General features: G+C 34.0%; 3 protein-coding genes across 3 annotated transcripts; 2 read left to right on the top strand and 1 right to left on the bottom strand.

Moving 5' to 3' along the window:
• Positions 1–508: 508 nt before the first annotated feature.
• Positions 509–5439, top strand: LOC105114038 (protein decapping 5). Its single transcript, XM_011010448.1, has 8 exons — positions 509–878; positions 1474–1574; positions 2677–2748; positions 2826–3842; positions 4230–4295; positions 4495–4692; positions 4794–4904; positions 4982–5439. The coding sequence occupies exons 1-8, from the start codon at positions 710–712 to the stop codon at positions 5144–5146; spliced, it is 1899 nt and encodes a 632-aa protein (XP_011008750.1). The 5' UTR covers positions 509–709; the 3' UTR covers positions 5147–5439.
• Positions 5440–7273: 1834 nt separating this feature from the next.
• Positions 7274–9897, bottom strand: LOC105114030 (clavaminate synthase-like protein At3g21360). The gene is made up of 4 exons (XM_011010436.1): positions 9406–9897; positions 8917–9170; positions 7577–8814; positions 7274–7470 (listed from the first exon to the last, which is right to left on the bottom strand). The coding sequence occupies exons 1-3, from the start codon at positions 9769–9771 to the stop codon at positions 8469–8471; spliced, it is 966 nt and encodes a 321-aa protein (XP_011008738.1). The 5' UTR covers positions 9772–9897; the 3' UTR covers positions 7274–7470; positions 7577–8468.
• Positions 9898–17981: 8084 nt separating this feature from the next.
• On the top strand, positions 17982–20090 carry LOC105114024 (probable transmembrane ascorbate ferrireductase 4). Its single transcript, XM_011010423.1, has 4 exons — positions 17982–18243; positions 18359–18410; positions 18566–18762; positions 19641–20090. Exons 1-4 carry the CDS (start codon positions 18091–18093, stop codon positions 19956–19958), a joined length of 720 nt encoding a protein of 239 aa, XP_011008725.1. The 5' UTR covers positions 17982–18090; the 3' UTR covers positions 19959–20090.
• The last annotated feature ends 865 nt before the right edge of the window (positions 20091–20955 follow it).

Below are 20955 nucleotides of genomic sequence, written 5' to 3'. Positions count from 1 at the left end.
AAATCCTCCCATGAACCAGTTTGCAGCAAAGACTAGCCTCTTCAACTTGATCAAGTTGCCAACAGTTCTTGGTAATTCACCACTCAAATTATTTTCTAGTAGCACTAAAGACTGGAGCCTAATAAGGCTACCAAGGCTTGTTGGAACTTTTCCAATGAGACCAGGGTTTGTTGAAACTCTAGTGGTTCCAAGTATCCTGCAAGTTTTCCCAGTTCTCGCTAAGGATAGTACTTGGATGTTTGGGGTGGGGGGGAACGAAGCATTTTAAGAGACTTTAGGGGGCGTTTTAAAAAATAATACTAAAGTATTATTTTAATATATTTTTAAATAAAAAAATATTTTAAAAACTGGTTTGGGCACTTACCTGAATAGAAACCCACCAAAAATGTACACACTGACAAATCCAAACACTACCTACGTGGTCCTCTCTCATTGGCCACCATATAAAACCCCAGCAAAATTACTAAAAAACCTCACAAATCAAAACTGTAGAGATATTATTATTATTATTATTTTATTATTATCCTCTCGAACCCGATTATCATCACAATCAAAAACCTAAAAACCCTAGTCCCTCTCTCCTCTCTGGAGTTCAAAAAATTTGGGCTTTTTCTCTGAAATAGATAGATACATGCGCGGGTTCACGTAAAGGTGGGAATTGTAAGTGGAAAAAAGAAAAAAAAGAGAGACAAATTGAATAGATTAGATTATGGAAGCAGCAGAGAACAGTAACAACACGGCGTCAACGTCGAGATCCAATTCGACGGCGGATTCCTATATAGGTAGTTTGATTAGCCTGACATCAAAGAGCGAGATCAGATACGAGGGTATTCTTTACAATATCAACACTGACGAGTCCAGTATTGGATTGAAAAACGGTACCGTTTTCTAATCTTGTCTAGCAAAATTTTTTGGGGTTTTTATTTTTATTTAATTTTAGTGATCTTTTTTGGGTTCTAAATCTTCTGCTGATTTGGTAGCTCGTCTTACTTTTTGACCAGTGGTTCTTTTTATTTTTTGGATGCAAAAAAATAAAAATAAAATTGAGTTGTTAACGATGCTGTGTTAGATTTTATAGTAAGTTGCTAGCGGTAATTCTATCAATTAAATTTATGTATTAGCTTAGATGGATGTTCATCAGGCCGAGAAAAAAACGAAAGAGAAGCTTGCAATTTGATGGGTGTTTGGGTCAATTTATGTAGTTTTGTGTGAATCGTGCACCTCGTGCACCGAAACACATGTTTTTGTTTTGTTTTTTACAATGCCGTGAAATGTTTGCTTTAGGGTAGTTGTGTAAACAAAAGTTACTGCAGGTTGTAATACTGTGTTTTTTGGTTTTCGTTTCCCTAAGTTTATCAGGGAGATTGTTTTTGGGTGATCATTTTGATGTTGCAACCTGTTTCGTTTATATATGGTTGTTTTGATGTTGCTTTGTTGTGGTGGATGTAAGTTGTTCTGTTTTCATGTTGGCAGTGCGGTCGTTTGGAACAGAAGGGCGGAAAAAGGATGGTCCACAAATCCTTCCCAGTGATAAAGTTTATGAATACATATTGTTCCGCGGAAGTGACATCAAGGTATCTAATATTGTAAATATATGTGAGAGTGACTATTAACAAAATTTCAATCAAGCTTGAGAAAGAAACATTACTGTTTCGTGTCTTGGTTGTGTGGTTGTCATTTATTCTTGGCGAATAAAAATTACAGCAAAGTTCTTTATTCTTTGATTACCTGTCCGGTGATGTTATAGCCAAATAGTTATCGCTGCTTTTTATTGGTGATACCTGCATGTAATGAAAATCTCAAGTTTGTGTTTAATGATTGTTTAGTTTCTAAATTGTAAGTATTGTTGCACCATTGCTCCAATCACTGATGGCACTACCTGTTTATGCCTTTGTGGTCCTACGTGCTCGCTGTTTCTACCTCAAGTAATATGGCTTGATCATGAGGAATGTCTACTATTTGATGGGTTAGAGTGGGACTTACAAGTTGGCATCCCGTTTATTATGTTAGAAATTGATAATAGATTGAAAGATGATGCTGAAGTCTGTAGGGACTTAGTTCTTTTTTGAGTTGGTTGCCCAAATCTGTTCCACTTAGACTGATTCTTCATCGATAGTTACTGTTTTTTCAAGATCCTAACTGACTCTAATAGGTACTCTCAGATCTTGGATGAGTAATCCTGTTAAAGAATTTCACTACTGTTTTCAAGCAATACTGTTCCTAGTTTATATCCTGGGAAAGGTCTTAATGTAACTTCCAGTTAAAATGAAAACTGTCACCTTTCATAAAAAAAATCACGTGTCCAGTGATCAAAGGTTAAATAACAGTTTCATTTTTATCTTTGATGAATTGTGAAAGTATTCAAATGGTGAGAAAGCTTTCCATATTATCTGTCCTTGTAATTGTAGGGTTGATATGTGGGTCTCTCTTTCATGAAAAGAACATGATACTCAAAAAGATTTTTTCAGTTATCTCTCATGTAGCAACTCACAACTGGCTCTCTGCTATTTGGGGAAATATAAAAGAAAAAAGGGTTTTACATTCTTGTCCTTTATTGTTTTCTGGATCACTTAAAGGCTGACATGTTTCTTTGATTTGATAGAGCTTCCTTATCCCTTTGATGAGCAATATTTGCTGTTTTTAAACCTGGATGTTTACTTTTTATGTTAATTGCAGGACTTGCAGGTTAAGTCTTCACCACCAGCTCAGCCTGCCCCACATATAAACAATGACCCAGCAATCATACAGGTAAATGGAAGTGAGATTTTAAGTTGAGATGCATCAATCCTCTTTCTCTCTCTTGAAAAGCTTCGTCTCTTTTGCAGTCTCATTATCCTCGTCCTTTTGCCACCTCCACTGGTTTTCCTTCAGCTGTTAGTGGGTCTTTACCTGATCTTGGATCCCATAATGGACCAGGGGGACAACCTGCGTCGAGTTTCCAAGGCGGGATGCCTTTATATCAACCTGGAGGGAGCTTAGGAACTTGGGGAGCTTCACCTCCTCCTCCAAATGCAAATGGCAGTAGCCTTGCTATGCCAATGTATTGGCAAGGTTTCTATGCCCCCCCAAATGGGCTTCCACATTTACACCAACAATCTTTGCTTCGACCAACACCTGGACTGGCAATGCCTTCTTCCATGCAGCAACCGATGCATTACCCCAATTTCAATACTTCATTACTCACTGGTGTCTCAAATTTACCTGGTCCAAACTTGCCAGTCTCAACCTTGCCACCTTCAAACTTACCGATTTCAACCTTGCCAGCTTCTTTGCCTGACATTCTACCTCCTCTACTTCCTGGCATCGCTAGTTCCCTTAATTTCACATCCCATTCTGCAGTGCCGTCAACTTTGCCTTCAACCGTACCCCTAATGCCCTCTGCCTCTCTGCCTTCTGAAAAATTACCCAGTTTGATGCCTGATAAGATTCCTAGTTCTGCACTTCCTTCAACCAATTTAAGCGCTAGTTTGCCAGTGCTATCTCCTTTGACAACTTCCAGCCCAGATTTAAGCACCATTGCACCACCAATCTCCAACAAGCCTAGTTCAATTCCTGGCCCAACAATGCCTTATCAAAGCACTGCACAATATGCACCCTCTGGTGTTTTGGCATCCAATTCTCTTCGCACAGAAAAACCAACACCAATTCCTTCTTTGGTAACCCCTGGCCAGCTATTGCAGTCGGGATCACCGATGGTTCCTTCTACTCAGCCTGTGCAAACAGCACATAAAGATGTGGAGGTTGTTAAAGTATCACCAGCACCAGAACCATCTGTACCAGTCACTGCAGAAGCGCAGCCACCAATACTCCCATTGCCTTTTCCTTCACATGCTAGCCATAAGGTGCGCTTCCCATACATGCATTCATACAGAAGTACATTTAGTGTAGATATTAATATATATGTGCATGCATGCCAATTAACTTTATGTGCTCCACAGCTGATACATGTGTAACCGCAGAATAATTTTCATACTCTTCCATTAGCTACAAAGAATCCTCTAAAGCACCTCATCTTGTTGAATTCCTTCATCATCTTCACAGTTTGCAAATGGTTTTCAGTAGGCTAGTTGTATGCCCTGTTACATTAAAATTTTATTAATTACAAGTTTCTTTGGAGACCTAACTATATGCTTGATGATTACATATTGTGTTGGCTCTTTTTGGATGCAATAGGTTAACTGCTTGAATTAGGGGTTTCTAACACATCTCTACTCTGTTTTCTTTCCTAGCCAAACGGGGCTACTTTTCATGCCCGCCATGGTTACCGTGGACGCGGAAGAGGAAGAGGATATGGGGTAATTCTTGATTTATTTTTCCTTTCATCCCTGAAGAGCAATGTAGCTTTCCAGATTTTTGTGGTCATGGCATAAGGTCGTTTATTGTTCAGCCGATTGACTCTTTTTGCGAGGACAATGTCTTCATAGTGAATTTTTAGTTGATGCCATCAATGTAGCAAGTGTTTGACTTCATGGAATTTGAACATCTCTTGTGCAGAGTTCACGGCCACTGACAAAATTCACTGAGGATTTTGATTTTATGGCAATGAATGAGAAGTTCAAGAAGGATGAAGTTTGGGGTCACCTTGGCAAGAATAACAAATCTCATTCAAAGGATAGAGAAGATGGAGATGTCAGCGGTGAAGATGATTCTCAAGATGAAGATGAGGATGAACTAGCTAAGGTTGAGGTTAAGGTAATAGTGCATTCTCATGTGTTGCACTTTTGCTGAATATATCTTTTTTAGTTTAAGAAATTATTACACCACCGACACTTTATTATGCTTCGTTCCTGCAGCCTGTGTATAACAAGGATGACTTTTTTGATACCATCTCATGTAATGCGCTTGATCTTGAATCACAAAATGGAAGGACAAGATTCTCGGAGCAAATGAAATTAGACACAGAGGTGAATTGATCTTGGTTACTGACCCTTGTAAGAATTTGTGGAGTCTTATTCAAAATTTTGTTTGTTTGATTATGCAGACATTTGGTGACTTTTCAAGATATCGGGGAGGACGAGGTGGTCGTGGTCCTCCACGCGGTGGTCGTTTTCATGGATCTTATCATGGAAGGGGGAATGGGTATGGCTATGTTGGGAGGGGCAGGGGCCGGGGGCGGGGCTGGGGTGTGCCTGATGGTGCTTCTTAGGTAGCATTTGGTATTATGAAATGTTAAAGCCAGGTCGGTCGTTGTGTTCATGAAGCAACAAAACTAATTTAGGGCTATGCTCTAGGGATCGTGGTTTTCCTTATTGTTTAGAGAATAAGAAGGAAGGATATGCTCGATGTCAATTGGTGTTCCCTTTGCGTAACAGTCCTTTAGGGAAGCTAATTATACAGCAGTTTTTATTAACTTTGAAGGTCACTTAGTTTAACTTTTGGGGATGTCTTTTGCTTGTTAATTTGCATTTGCATTATTAATGGCTCTCTAATGCTCTTGATGGATAAGCCTTTGTTTTTTTTTTTTTTTTTCCATTTTTCCTAAATGAAAGCTCACATGTTTATAATTTGGGTTTAAGCCTATAGACCAGTCAGTTTTGTGTCGTCTTTCCATGCCTTAAAAGTTGCAAGGCATGGATCGGCATTCAACCTGTACACGTGTGGTTGAGTCATTCAATCTTTGTACATGTTTTACCAACCGTCTAAATAGCATTTGTGCTTGATAGAAGATTTATCTAGCCTGGTCACATGCGGCTTGTTTTCCTTTTAAAAAAAAAGTTAGACTTTAATTAAGTGTGTTTATGACTTTGTGATTGCATTTGTTTTCCTTTTATAAAAAAAGTTGGACTTTAATTAAGTGTGTTTTTGACTTTGTGATTGCATTTGTGGTGGCTATGGTTTTTTTCAAAAAAAAAATAGGTTAAAAAAATATTTTTGGTTGTGGTTTTTTAAAAAAGTGGTTTAAAAAAATATATTTTATTAAATCTATTGTTATATTGATTTTTGCATACAAAATAAATAAATAAAAACATCTTTAATTTATTTTAATTTTTATAAAATTATGGTTTGAATCGTAACTGTGTAAATTTTAGTGTAAAAAAAAAAACTATCACAATACTAGTATCCCGTTGAGCGTCATTCATGCATGTTTGCACCCATGCTCTCTTATATTGTAAATTAACATCAACAATACTTCCTAAAATTAACAATGGTCAATGCAAGAGAGAAATGATAGGCTTCAAATTAACATCAGTGCTTGTACTTAAGATTGTCAGCACAAACTGCAATAATTTTTTGACTTTACTCCGTGTTAAAATGATGAGGTGATTTAATTGCTTGCTGAAGAAAAGAATTATCAATGGTACAAAACCTGGAACTTTCAAGTATCAGTGATTCAATTTGCTTCACAGTTCCAGGCGATTACCTGGCCAGTCATAGGCACAAGTGCATGGCCTTGGCTTGCAGAAAACAACCAGGAAGGACAAGCTCCTACTCAGATAAAAAAACACTCAAAGCAACACAGTTGGATCATAATTTGGGAAATTCAAAGCAGTTAGGTTCAGAAGAAAAAACATAGAGCGGAACCTAGGATTTAAAATTAAGTATCAAACAGAAATCGAGTCACCAACATGAATACTAAAACATCCAAAGGAGCAAAGGACATTGACCTCTAACAATGAAGAAATCTTTTGTTTGTCTATCTGGACCCTAGGATCCTAAAATCCAGAACAACCTGCAATTGATAAAATGATATCTTTTTTTTTTTTTAAAGTTGGACTTAAAGTACTTGTCTAAAGCCCTAAAATAGATGTACACTTTACCACAAATGAACTTAGCTTAGCAGGTTAAGCACATAAGAAAACAAGTGAAACATATAGTAGTGAACTCAGGATCAGATTTTTGTTTCTGTAGGACCAAGAACCTGGAATTAGACATGGGGAACACGTTACATAAGAGCCTAAAATTGCTGAGTTTAGAAGAAAAAATTTTAACAGGTCGACACGCCTCGTGATTAGATTGTCCTCCTTGAAACGTCATCAATCAAGAGGGGAGAACTATGACACAATTTAAAGTTACAATTTTTTTTTAGAGTAATGTGGATGTCCGGGTCAACTTGCGCGTACCACAACTAATCTCATGAGCCCTGAAGTTAACGACTATGTAAGCCTCCAATGACCATCATATGAGTAACTAAGGATTCAAACTTGAGACTATAGAAGAAACAAACCTCTTAGTCTCAAGTCTTTACTATTTGATCACCACGTAGATGGTTTACAAATTTGTTTTTCATCGTATATGTTTCGGACTTCCATGATGGAATCATTTGGGGACAGTCTAAAAATCAGCATTTATTCACCAAACAAGCTCCAAGTAACAATACAATTTGCTGGGTCTCAAAGGAAATGCGAAAAACTAGTGCTCTCGTTAATGTTTCTCAAAAAGGGACGCCCATGGATTTCTAGCTGAGAAGTTGTGGGATCCTCATTTAGACCTCTGAAGAAAAAGTCCATATTTATCAGAAATCAAGGTTACCTGCACAAAAAGAGGAAAGAGCATAAAGATAAACGCCTTCATCATCTTACGAACAAGAAAAGATAAAACTTCCAAACATGAAATCAAACTCTCGAATTGTCTTTACCCAGAAAAAAATATAACCCATTTGACTTCTAGGGAACCCCATTATCGTGGGGCCGTGGGCCTTTCATTTGCCTGCCATCTTGTCCAATATTTGCCGAGCAATCGCGACTGCCCTATCACCACAGATCCAGATGAACTGTACGATCGCCATCGTTGAACTGTTGATGTTGACTGGTAGGAATCTTGAAGCCAAGAACAAAAGAGAAAACCCAGATGCAATGTACATTTTTTTCCCCGCGATCTTCTCCTCCCTCGCGCTTTCTCTATAAGTCAATTGAGGAGTGCTACAGTACTCGCTATATATATATATAGCGAGTACTGTTCATTTTGCTGTATAACTGGTCAAATAGAGAGCAACAATGTTCAGCTTTTTTCCACTCTCACTAGCTATTACAGCTAAGGATTGGGTTTAGCTAGCAAGGGTGTGGATGCTCCAAGTGAGTTATAATCCAGAGTTTTTGGCTGTTGGAAGAAGCTGCCAAGGACATAAGCAAGAGAAATGCAAAGCCGGCCCAAAGCAGATCCTATCCTATGGTGTGTGCAAAGAAACACACTCGGCCGTTTTGACTTCCATTCCTCTTTTATCTGTTACAAAATTGTAGTGCGATGCAATACGATTTTCTTGGCAAGAATTTAAGGTATAGTTTATAACTGTTTTACTGTTTTATTGAAGGATTGGCGTGTGGAGAATCATCAGCAGCCAACGTTTTATTTTCAATTACAATAACCAAAGGAAAAAGAAAAATGAAGGAATTACATGGATGTAATCTTACGCTCCTTCTCTTTCAATTATTCCATAAAACAGAGTAAATGCTAATTACTATGCATGGAGCGATTTTGCAGTAGTATTTTAGCACACAACACAATTACTATAGCTAGCAGCTAAGCTGAAGCTACTTGCAAGTAGAAACGAGGACCTTTCTAGGTGGCAGAGATGGCCTCCTTCCATGAAGCAAAGCCATGTTATCAAGGAAAAGGACGTCACCTTTTTCCCACTTGAATTGGATACTCTCTTCTTCAATGATTTGCCCACACCTTTTCACAAAATTTTCTGGTATCTCTGTTCCATCTGCTAACGTAGCCGAGCTGGACTCCTTACCATGCATGCCAACGACAGTGTTGAACCACATTCTCCTCCCTTTTCTTCCATCAAACACTTTCGTTAATGATCGAGGACCCAGTATTGTCTTCACTCCTCCATTAGGCAGCCACTCCATGTCCATCCCTAGAGCCTTAGCCCTGTCACACATTTTTTATGATCGTGTTCCGAGTCTATTACACAAAACGGTATCATTTGGAAATTTGTTAAGAAACTAACTAAGATAATGTAGATGTGCATACCTTCTCTCAGCCTCTGCCTTGTCTGATGTTCCGAAAGCATCCTCCCAACCTCTACCTCTCATCGATGATGTATCGTCTTTGCTAAGAGCTGTGAAAGTGTACTTCAGTCCTTTTGCCTCAACTTCTTCCACTGCTTCAGGGAACTCTTCTAGCATCCTTTCTGTAACTCTAAAGCTTGGAACAAAGGGTGTCTGTCCGCCTTCTGGTGGGGGTATTTCACAGAAAAGCACCACTTTCTTCGGAGATTCTTTAATCTGTCAAAGTTAGACATGGTAAATGCAGAAAACACAGCACAAGATTCCTATGACACAATTCATATAGATAGTTATGGAAAATCTCTTCTTGGATTTATTGTGTTTAGTGTTTACAAAGCCAAAAGACATTTAGGGAGTCAGGAGATTAGATTGAGTTTGGCTAGGATGGATCAAAGTGGAGTAACTGTTAATCTTATACAAAACCTTTCCTAAACTGTGGCAATATTTAACTTACCAGAACCATTTCATGGTGGTAGTAAATGAATTCCGACAGGGGTCCCTCATTGGCAGTCCATATGCGTTTGTACACGTGTGTCCGTGGTGCAGGCCCAATGTAACGAATGTCATCCCAGCCAAAGGCCTCTATAATATCATTGAAGTCCTCAGCATTCTTCACATCAAAACCTCGAAGCAGAACAGCACTGTTTTTCATGAGCATTTGCTCAAACCAGTCCTTGTTCTGCTTTAGAGCTGAGATTAATGACTCTGTGTCACTCTTGTTGGGTTCTGGGGGTTGCAGCACTAGTGGCATGGTTTCACCATCCACCACTTTCTGGCCCTCACATTTTCCTAGCTTGAAGTCCTTGTAAGAGATTTCCATTTTTTTTCTCTCTTCTCCTGTTCTTTGTTAATTTGCTTCCTCTTAATTAATCTTCGCTTCAAAATGGGGCGCTTATATATAGCATCATGCTGGAGTTGTATTAATCGTAATGTTGTACAAGGAATCACGATTAGTTGGCAGTTTCCGAAAAGAAATGGAGATTCTCTCATGTCGTTTTGCGAGTGAAAGCTATCTTATTATTGGAGAGAAACCTATGGCTTTAGCCCTACATGAGTTGCTCAATTCCTGAGATTCATTTGGTCTTCTAACCCATATGATTGTTTCTTGGAGTTTCCGTTTTGTTTTGGAATACAGACAATCAATGTTGTAAATACTTCGAAGACAACAATGTTCCAGCATTCATGAATCCACAGATTGGTGGTTAGTCATATACATGGGAGCAGACAACAACGTAATTATAACGATAAAAACAACGTAGATCCCCATCTGAATGGAGAAACCGTCCTTCCATTCCATGTAATAAACAAGTGATACGCTTCTTGTATTTTACTTGGAAGAACGAACAAGGTTTAAGTGCTAAAATGTGGTCACCTGGAATCTGGGGTCCATTAACCATTAACCTTGACAAATGGTTTGTGAGCATACTAAAATTTCTGTCTCGCCAGATCTGATTGGCATTTCTTTTCTTTCCTTAACATCCCTTCTGGTACCCTGATAGGCTTCCTGTTCATGAAGCTGGTTGACCAACGAATTTTTGCATCAACAATACTTTCATAACCATTAGAGTATCTTCAATAAAAAAATCTAAAAATAAAAAAATTAATATTTTGGCTTTTCATTACTTATTTTGAACACTCTAAATAAAAAAATTAATATTTTGGCTTTTCATTGCTTGTTTTGAACACTAAAAAAAAAAAAACCAAATAAAATGCTAAAATATCTTTTCTCTTCCACAAATGCTATTTCTATATATCTTTTCAAAAAGTCAAAACCAACAAAATGGGACCACTAAAAAAGTAAACTAATTAAATATAAACATGTAGAAAAAAATAATATTAAATATATTAAAAAATAATAAAATACTTGTTTTTTTTACTCTAATATAAATGGCTCTTTAAATGATTTTTTTTTATTGGAATAGATATAGTAAAATAAGTTATATTTATACTATTCAAAATATTATTTTAGTAATTTAACTTTTTAAAATAACATTTTGGATTGAAAATGCTATTAGAAACTCTATCAAAAGATATAATAGTATAATGAAAGTTTTTGGGTTTAGTAGCAGACAGCAAACAACACAACAGAACTTTGATTAAAGAAATGCAAGTTGTAATCTTATGGTGAGTAGAGATGCAAGTTGTAATCTTATGGTGAGTAGAGGAAAAAAATAAAATAAAAATTAATTGAAGTTATAAGACAAGAAAGAAGAGGCTACAAGTATTATTTGTCCTGCTCTAACAGCATACCCCAGGTTTGCATCGCAGCGTCGAATTTTCATGAAAGGTAAAACAACAATTAGTTGAACAAATAGGGATCAACTGTTCTTCTTCATGATCTACATGCATCGATTAATGCCGGCTGTCCTTGTATGCAATTTCTGTCTCGAGCATTTGGCACAATTTGAATGGATATAGCAGGTGGCATCTCCATCGTCTTCGTCTCGAGGATCCTTGATTTAACCCGCCAGGCAATGATCCTGTCACAAAAACTAGCCTGGCCCTTTCTTTTTCCTGGTTAATTTGTCATAAGCTGAAAGGGTAGCTTGGCTTCATTAGCAAATAGCTTTTAACATCCACTTCCGGTTGTAAATTTGATTATCTTTGTTAAATACAAGAGGGGGAGCATCCATCGGTTTTAGCCCCCAAAATACAATGAATCCAGACCTCGCAAGGTTGAGATTTTTGGTAACCCGTGTTTTTGTATGATGCTTTTATAGGAAGAAAAATCATTTATTCTTAGTAATCAAAATTAACCTTTAAGATAAAATAAATAAAAAAATATAAAATCAAAATGACAATCAAAGTAAAACATTGCATACGTGTTCATCTTTTCCTTTTCCTTTTGTTTTAGTATTTTATTAGTGTTAATAATTCTTATTTATTTATCGGTATATATATTATTTAGTTTATTTTATCAAGTATAAATACCATTTTTATCTTTTTAATAAAAAAAACTATGATATTAAAAAAATTAACATTGATGTATTTTTTTCTTACATTAAGAATTAACCTAAATTCTAATATGCATTGTATTGTGCAAGTCATGCCATTAGTATGAACAAGTAATTTTATGGAGTGAATAAGTAACCAATATCTTCTTATTAGTTATTTCATTAGACGTTCTTGGAATAGTAGCGTGTTAAGACTACTACTAGTACTTGTACTATATTACTTGTGTATTTCTTGAATATCTATATCATGAAATTATTTTATATAATTTAAGTATGATAAGTTATGTAAATTTTATTTTAAGTATTATTAAAAAAAAATTTATAATCAATTTTAATACAAATTGATTAATATATAATATATTTAATTAGCAACACTGGGAATTAAGATTTTTTTATATCTCAATATTTTAATATCTTTAAAGAGTTTTATATAAGTTAGATATCATTAATTATGTATGTGTTATTTTAAAACGCAAGATTTTATCATATAAATATATTTGAATTTATTATATATATATAAAACGCGGCAGCGTAATCGGCTAATGTTTACTCATAAATTAAAACAAAACCAAGGCCGCAAGTTATGACAACCACATTTAAATTACAACCATTGATGTTAAATATCTAAGTTCCGTTTGGGATTTTTGTACAACGCATGATCTAGTGAATCATCTTTAATGGCAATCTTTTAGAGCGGAGCAAGTAATAACTGTTTCAACTTGAATATATTATAAAAATTTATCGCCTGATAATTGCCTTTGAATATATATATATATTGCCAGGTTTCTGTTCAGAAAAATCAAGCAAGATCCAATATCAATGCAAAAACAGAATTGAAAACATCCCCTCGTTTCTAATCTATTCATCATACGGTAAATTCTTGTGCTTGCAAGCGGCAACAAGTTTCAATTTTCCATAATGTTTAAGAATTTTTGTTGGAAATTAGAAACAACTAGATATTAATTTACTCGAATCAATTCAAAATAATATAATTCACAAGTTTTAATCTTTTTTTTTCTTTATGCAGTAAAACATAATCAAACAATGACTAAATATAATATAAATAATCACATAAATCAACATTAAGACTTTAACGTGAAAAACTTGATACGGGAAAAACCACGGGACCGTAATTCATCTAAAAACTTTTACTATTAACAAATAATAGGTTCATAATTGTTCTTTCTCATATTCAACTAGGGGATATAACATGTATATTATCAAGAAAAATTTATTCTTGAAATACAACAAGATTAAAGAAGAAGTATTTGAGAAATACTCACAAATACTTACAACCCCGTTTTCTATCAAAACGGTCAGCTTTCATACCATCAATTTTTGATGCAACCGTTCAGAATGAAGAGTAACATCTCTAAAAACTGCTGTCAAATCTCATCTCGATCCAACAGTGAACAAGCAAGAAATTAAAGGAAGAATATAGACTGCTTTGCTGTCTTTTTTTTTTTTTTTTTTTCAGGTTTCTTCTCTTTTTTTATTTAAATTTTGCTATCACATCTATAGTACCTTAATCGTTTAATTTAAAAAAATTTATCTATTTTTTTTTAATTAATATAGTGTTCACACCATATGCAGGACCACACAACAATTTTGTATCCACTAGTCAACCAGTAAAATCAATGTTTATATTTATATCAACAAGTTTCGATTTTACATAATACTTTTAAGAATTTTTTTCAGTCCTTTTAGAAGGGAAAAGACTGGAAAAAGATGAAGCCATGGGAGACAAATATCATGAAACTCCTAAACTTACTGACATTGATGTTTCGTCCAAGCCTATGGACTTGGATGGGTGCGAGAAATCCTTTGAATTCACTGGCAATGAACTTGCTCTTGAGTTAAAGTTTAATGAATGACTGGCTTGAAACTTGTGCAGGATTTGAATGGCAGCAGCAGCAGGCGCTTCCGCAAAGCCACTACATGGATCATAACGAATCCCAGGAGATATTGCTGTGCATCTTGTTTAAGTTATCTATCAGTTCCGAGACCACGGGCTACAGATGGGCCGATTTCACTGTTCGTATAAATAACTTTGGAAATCTCTGATTTCTTCTGCTCTAGGTAATAGGATAGCAGAATATAAGTCGACAACCTAGGCCACTTTCAAATGCAGCACTAACAGCAGCCATTTTCCCATGCTTCTGAGTCCATCGTGCAATCACAGTTGCTTTGGTAACCTAATAGGAGTAGAGGACTGAAAAACAAATTTAAATCAGGGCCAGGGTCGCACCAACAAACTACCTTCAGCTTATTGCTGAGAATTCCGAGAAAGATACCTGTAAAGAATGAAACTCGGATATGAGAAGAGAGTTTGTTGGCTACCTTTTGTCTTCTGAGGATTTATCAGTGCATTGATCTGAGTCGAGTGGTTTTGGTTCCCGATATATATGCCAAAAGTAATAAAATTTTTAATTCTCAACAGCAGATACTCATAATTATTTAGAAACCAGTGGTGATGAAATGACGAGAACCGCTATTCAGAAAACAAAGGTAATGGACGGCAGCAAGTCTAGAAAACCAGAATGCTTTCAGACTGCCGGCAGCCAGTCTTCAAAAGTACTTGGCCATTTAGCCATCACAAGCTGATTTAACCTGTAATTGATACTTTAAAAAATATTACCAATTGATATGAATTATAAAGTGCTCTCATGACTATCAAACACAGCTGACTCAGCCTGACTGGGTTAAATTTCATGTCTAGAAAATTAGGAATCTACTGACAAAACTTATAAGAGTGAGTGCTTCGTATCAGTAAAGCAATGCATACATAAGCTACCAGAATCTCTGCTGCCACTTGAATGCTGATAAAAAAAAAAAAAAAAGTGACTATTCAGCACCGCTCACAACAGCAACCGTTCTGGGGTCATCGGTGTACTTTGAAAGCATGTAATTAAGGATGCGTTTGTTGGTGCACGTTGCCAAACGCATCCTAAGACAGCACCCTTGAACTTGTCGATGGCTCTCAAGAGCGTTTGTCTTTGCGATAACTGCTGTGTTGTTTTTTCCAAACTTAATAATATAGTGTTTGGTTATAAACAGCAACTATGATTTAGCTTATGGGATTCACTTAAAATAAGATTTAACCTCAGTTTCAATGAATCAGTTTTTTCATGCTTCTCATCTAGCATTTAAGTATTTTTATCTGCCGTGTTTTTATTTAATGAAGAGTTTCACTCTATAAATATTTTTATGTGAACAGTGGAATTTCATTGAATAATACTGGTCATGTGAATAAGAGTTCCTTTTCACTATTCTAGTTAGACCAAGTTTGGTTAAAAAGTAAATGTATTCAATCGAATTCACTCCATTAAAAAAAAATTTAATTTTAATTTTAATTTTTAATTATATTTTATTTAAAAAATTAGAAGGACATCACTTAGTGACATAATAATTATAGAATTTCTTTGCAATTTCAATTTTATTCTTCATGATATTTTATTTGATGTTGTTATGTACTTAAAAAACTAAAAAAAAACTGTAGTTTTTGGATGATGAATTTCATATACAATGAAATTGTAGATTGTTTCATAAAAAAATAAAAAATATTTGATATCAGTATTATTTATTTTATAATGTAATAGCAATAGTTAAATCTATAATATTTAAATTAAAAATCATTAATATTAATATATATTTTTAATTATTTTATAACCTCATTCAATTTTTTTTTTAATAAAACACTTTAAATTATTTTTTATTTAATATTAATTTCAACTATAGTTTTAACTAAACATGTATAAATATCAAACCAACTTTAACAAAATTTTTTTTTTATATAAATTAAGTTTTTTCAAACCAACATTATAAAAATTACCACAATATAAAATAAAATCCAAGCATTAAAGGACGCAGTTAAACGTGTTTCTTCACGTAGCTTTACAAAATCGTCTTCATCCTAAACAGGTTCCTAAAAAGAAGAAATATTGTGTTATATCAAAAACAAATATTGTAGCTTCTTCAGAGGTCAATTTTCTAAAGGCATCACAAAGAATTCAGCATGCATACCAACCTCCTCTCGTGCTTTAATTGTTTATAGGATGAGCACATAATTTATGAAAATCAAATATTTCTCTAATTATACAAGTCCAGCAATGCATATGACATTTTAATTTGGCGAGGACTTGATAATTTGTGGTTACGGAGACGTTAAATTCATTGTCTAAAACTATTTATTCGTTCTTTTAATATTCAATGAGTAAAAAATAGTGCAGATTTGATTTTAAATGATAAACATCAAAGTATATATTATTAGTCATTAAATCTTAATATTTATTCTTAAGAAATTTCATAATTCTGATATTTTCAATGGAATGTGAATCTTCTATTTTATTAAAACTAGTTAACGATGCAATGTACGATTAGAGAAAATCATGTGCAAGATAGAAGATAACAAAATAAAACTTTAATAACGATTAGAGAACCATAGATTAAGCACCGGCTTTTTCGTCAAGAGTTCAAAAAACATCAATTGTTTTTAAGCAACAAATAATTCCGAACAGTCTCGAGATTCAACTAATTTTATTTGAAATGATATAGAAATTGTTTGGAAATAAATTAAAATTATGTTTTTTAAAATTTTATTTTTTATTAAAAATTATTTTGTATATATTTATATCATTTTAATATACTAATTTTAAAAATAATTTTAAAAATAAAAAAATTATTTTTATATATTTCTAATTAAAAAATACTTTGAACTATAATTATTATCATAATTTCAAACAAACTCTTATTAAAAATTAATCGATCACCTGTGAATTGGTCTAAATCTAAAAAAAGAAAAATAATGATTAACATTAAAAGAAAAACTAAAAGATAATTCTCTCACAGCAAAATACTTAAGTGATTTTTATTTTTTTTATGAAACTATATATATTTTAAATTTTAATTGTATCCTGCAATGTTATATTTATTGGATATTAAAATTTATAATTTATTTTTTTTATAAAATTATCACAATCTCATATTTTAAATTACAAGTTTAATTGATTAATCGATTGATTAATTTTTTTTTCTAATTGTCTCTTTTTAAAAAAAAATTATATTTCAATATTGAGTTGGTTTAGATTTAGACTTCATAATTTATTTCAATTTGCTTTTTATAAGATCATCATCATTTCATGACTCAAGTAACGAGTTTAGTAAGTTAACCTGGGTTAACTCAAGTTATTTTTGTGTCATTTTTAATTAATTTTTTAATTTCAATTATATTATTTAACATTAGGTTTATTAAGAATTATTCTTTATAATTTATTTTATTTTTTTATTGGATTATCTCGGTCTTATAATCTAGATCATAGGCTTGATATGTTAACCCGAGTTAACTTGAATAATTTTTTTATTTCATTATCTAATATTATATTTATTAAAAATTAAATTTTATAATTTATTTTAATTTATTTTTTATATACTTATTAAGATCAAATAACTCCATATGCATATCACCGTGTTAATCATAATCAATTTAATATATTATAATATTAATATTTATAAAAAAATATTATTTTAAATCAAATTAAATTCTTACTAAAAATGTAAATTGTTTTGAACCATTCTAATAAAAAAATATATATTAATTCAATCATAGCAGGAATTAAAGTTTTTTTTTTTTTTTTTTCAATTCAACCGCGGAATAGTGGATGTCAATAGACTCCGAGGTCCCAAATTCGAAGTCAGTAAATGTTTCTCCAGTTCCAACGGCTATTCCATTAATAAGTAAAGTCCGAATTTACCTTATCCAAATCAACGTATTAATGATCATATTTGTTAAACATGACACTTTATCTTATCTGAAAAATTTATCAAAGCTGATTTAAATTAACTTTAAAATTAAATTGAAAAAAAATTAATTTCATGCAACTCCACTGATATTAGATTGGCTCATAACTAAGTTCAAACCTAATTGAATAAACATTAAAATAAAATTTAGTAAAAAATAAAGCAATATCACTTTAATAAAAATAATTAACCATTACTCAATAATCCAGAATATTGGTCTCGCAACTTTCAGCAGTGCCAGCTGCAACACTACTATGTCCAAATTTTGTTTTTAAAAAATAATATACCTCTGGCCCCTTTCTAATAAAGAAATACGAAGGGCATGGCAGCAACACTACAGATCCAGTACTCAAGTGTCGGTGGAGACTTCTGTCACTGAATGTTCGAAAATGGCAACCTCTGGTTCTTCATCGCTAGTCCCACTTCTCTTCTTTGCAAGAGTCTCGGGTCTTTTAGCTGCAGCTTTAGTCATTTATTGGGCTCTTGTTTTCAAGTCTAGCTTTCTACCTCAATCTACCTCTCAAGAAGACCTCATTTATGCAGTATGCACTTTCCTCCCTTCCTCCTGTCTCACATTTCTTAACCACAGAGAAAAAGCATTTCTTGAACTTCAATTATATTGATGGCTTTGTTTCTTTTCTTATGTTCTTTTTACAGGTTCTCCATCCTTTGCTAATGGTGATTGGTTTCATTCTCATCAGTGGAGAAGGTAATTTTGGCATTAATTTACCCATGATCTGTACTAATTGATGGATAGAAGCTTAATGAGTTTGACTGATTATAATATGGAAGTGGTCTACAAAATGGAGGTTGATTCTTGCTTTTGCTGCTCCTTCCTCTTCCTCTTCTTTTTGATACTTTCAGCAATCTTGGTACATAGATGGTTGCCTGGTTCAAGGGGTTTCAAGAAATCAGTGCATTTGTGTCTTCAAGGATTGGCTTTGGCTTGTGGGATTTTTGGGATTTGGACAAAGTTTCACGGCAACGATGGGATCGTGGCAAATTTCTTTAGTTTGCATTCTTGGATGGGTTTAATCTGCATATCCTTGTTCGGAGCTCAGGTTTGTTCTTCACTCCTGATTTTTTTACTCTTTTTTTTCCTTTTCTTGCTCATTTGGAAATTGAATTATTAGTGATGTTGTTGGGGTGAGGCATGGTCGTCATTTTCCTGTAATCATCACTAGATAACGCCATTGTCGCCGTGGACCCTCACATGTACATTCCCTTAATTCAAATTGGAAAAGCAACACAGCTATATTGTTACTGATGATTCAGTTATTTATTAGTATAAGCAATATTATTATCTTTTACTAACTAATGACAAAGCATTTTGTAATTCAATAACGTTACCCTTTTGGAAATGGATGCTTCTGAGGGAGAAGCATGCGGTGGAATCATTGTCTTTTTATGCTTTTGGGCTACGAGAAACTCAGTGATTTTGGACCAGAAGGAAGCCCCATAACTGTCCCACCATGACGGCAAAACGAAGTATCTGTGTTTATTTTCTTAAATGTTGAATAACGTCAGTGTTCTCCTAATACTGCTTTTGACCGCCTTTGACTGGACACAAGAGGTGTCCGAAGTCTGATCTGAGAATACTCTTGATCATAAAATTAAAAAAGAAGAGAAAAATCCTATCTAAAATCCTTAGACTTTAAGTGGATTGAAGTTTGGGCAAATAGTTTCAAATCTTGATTGGTTCTGCAGCTGTGAACATCAGAAATGCAGCAAAACGAGAGATGAAAATGGCCCTAATGAGTCAGTCGTAAGAGTAACTATTGACTAATGATTGTTTCGTGGCGTTGTTATTTCGATATGTTCAAGAATGAAATTGGTGCGCGGAACCATCATCCAGGACTGCTTTCATGTATTGGAAATACTATTCATTTAGCTGGCTAATGTTGTGAATTAAAGATTTTCTGCTGGTTTCAATTTGCAGTGGTTGATGGGTTTCATGAACTTTTGGCACCGAGGCGAAATGCGAACAGTGAGGATAAGAGTGTTACCATGGCACGTCTTTCTTGGTCTCTACACATATGGGTTAGCCGTGGCAACAGCAGAAACAGGACTCCTAGAAAAGATTACATTCTTGCAAACAAAGAAAGATGCATCCAAACACTCCTCGGAATCCATGGTTGTCAATAGTTTAGGACTGAGTTTAGCTTTGCTGAGTGGCATTATAATATTAGCGGCAGTTTCTCCCAAGTTTCAAAGGGAACTCGTGTACTCTGAATCAAAGAAAATGATGACAATATGATGTGCTGTGCGCTCAGTGATGCTTTATGTACATAGTGCAGATTAAGTGCCTGTTATTGATAGCGGTGAAGATAATGTCTTGCATCTATTTTCTAATTACGGAGTAATAGAGTGGAACAAATTGAGTGCTAACGCTGATACAACGTTGTGGATCACCACATTGGTTTTTTTTCTTTTTTATTTTCCTCCAGTTGTGCACAAAAACAAAGTGAATAGAGGAGAAGAGAGGGAAGCAAAGAAAATTTCGTTGGAGCCACGCCATGATTTCACCGGTGACATGCGCTCCCATAAAAGGAAGGACTCAACGAGATGATTTTTGCTGCCCAAGCTGGGCCTGCACGCGCCACCTCAATACTTCGGCCTTTTTGCTCGTTGACGTGTGTGACATACACATCAAATAATATTTTTTTGCTCCCGGTTCATTTATTCCATTTTAATTTAGTCCTCTATTCTACATAATTCTTTAATAACTCTTTAATTTAATTCTAAATTTCATCTTGTTCTACAGTAATTAAGGTCATACCAGGAAAAAAAAGGAGATGTATAGTAAATCAAGTTAACTAGAATCAATACAATATGATTTTCTTCTTAAAAAATCTATCCCTAATTCTTTTATGGCTATTTGATTTAGTTTCTTTAATAAATCTTTAATTTGGTCTTAAATTTCTTCCTAACCGAGGCTAATTAAAACCCAGTGGAAAAAGAAAATAAGGGATAAGAAAATATTATTCAACTAAGTTATCTTATTACTGTGTATATATGATTTAAATCGTGAATTTCATCATTTGTTAATCAAGTTGATATAATATGATATTTTTAAAAAAAAAAATTATTCCCAACTCTTCAATTTGATATGTTTGATAACTTTTCAATTTAGTTATAGTTTTATTCTAACCCAATACCAATTAAGGTTCAATTAAGGTCCAACTGCACATAAAATAAATGATATAATAAAAAAGTGATACATTGAATAACTAAATTATTCTTTTAGATTGTAA

Source organism: Populus euphratica, unplaced genomic scaffold (assembly GCF_000495115.2).
Source record: "Populus euphratica unplaced genomic scaffold, PopEup_1.0 scaffold5.1, whole genome shotgun sequence".
Lineage (NCBI taxonomy): Eukaryota > Viridiplantae > Streptophyta > Magnoliopsida > Malpighiales > Salicaceae > Populus > Populus euphratica.
The sequence above is the reverse complement of the archived record's forward strand: the minus strand, read 5'-3'. Positions and strand labels throughout refer to the sequence as shown.

Bases quoted from the DNA above. Each gene is read 5' to 3' on its own strand.
- LOC105114038 (XM_011010448.1), top strand. From the start codon at position 710: ATGGAAGCAGCAGAGAACAGTAACAACACGGCGTCAACGTCGAGATCC. The intron at 1,575-2,676 runs GTATCTAATATT...TGTTAATTGCAG, and splicing joins TCCGCGGAAGTGACATCAAG to GACTTGCAGGTTAAGTCTTC. The intron at 4,905-4,981 runs GTGAATTGATCT...TTGATTATGCAG, and splicing joins AAATGAAATTAGACACAGAG to ACATTTGGTGACTTTTCAAG.
- LOC105114030 (XM_011010436.1), bottom strand. From the start codon at position 9,771: ATGGAAATCTCTTACAAGGACTTCAAGCTAGGAAAATGTGAGGGCCAG. The intron at 9,171-9,405 runs GTAAGTTAAATA...TAACTTTGACAG, and splicing joins ACCACCATGAAATGGTTCTG to ATTAAAGAATCTCCGAAGAA. The intron at 8,815-8,916 runs GTATGCACATCT...AATGTGTGACAG, and splicing joins AAGGCAGAGGCTGAGAGAAG to GGCTAAGGCTCTAGGGATGG.
- LOC105114024 (XM_011010423.1), top strand. From the start codon at position 18,091: ATGGCAACCTCTGGTTCTTCATCGCTAGTCCCACTTCTCTTCTTTGCA. The intron at 18,244-18,358 runs GTATGCACTTTC...TTCTTTTTACAG, and splicing joins AAGAAGACCTCATTTATGCA to GTTCTCCATCCTTTGCTAAT. The intron at 18,411-18,565 runs GTAATTTTGGCA...TGATACTTTCAG, and splicing joins CATTCTCATCAGTGGAGAAG to CAATCTTGGTACATAGATGG.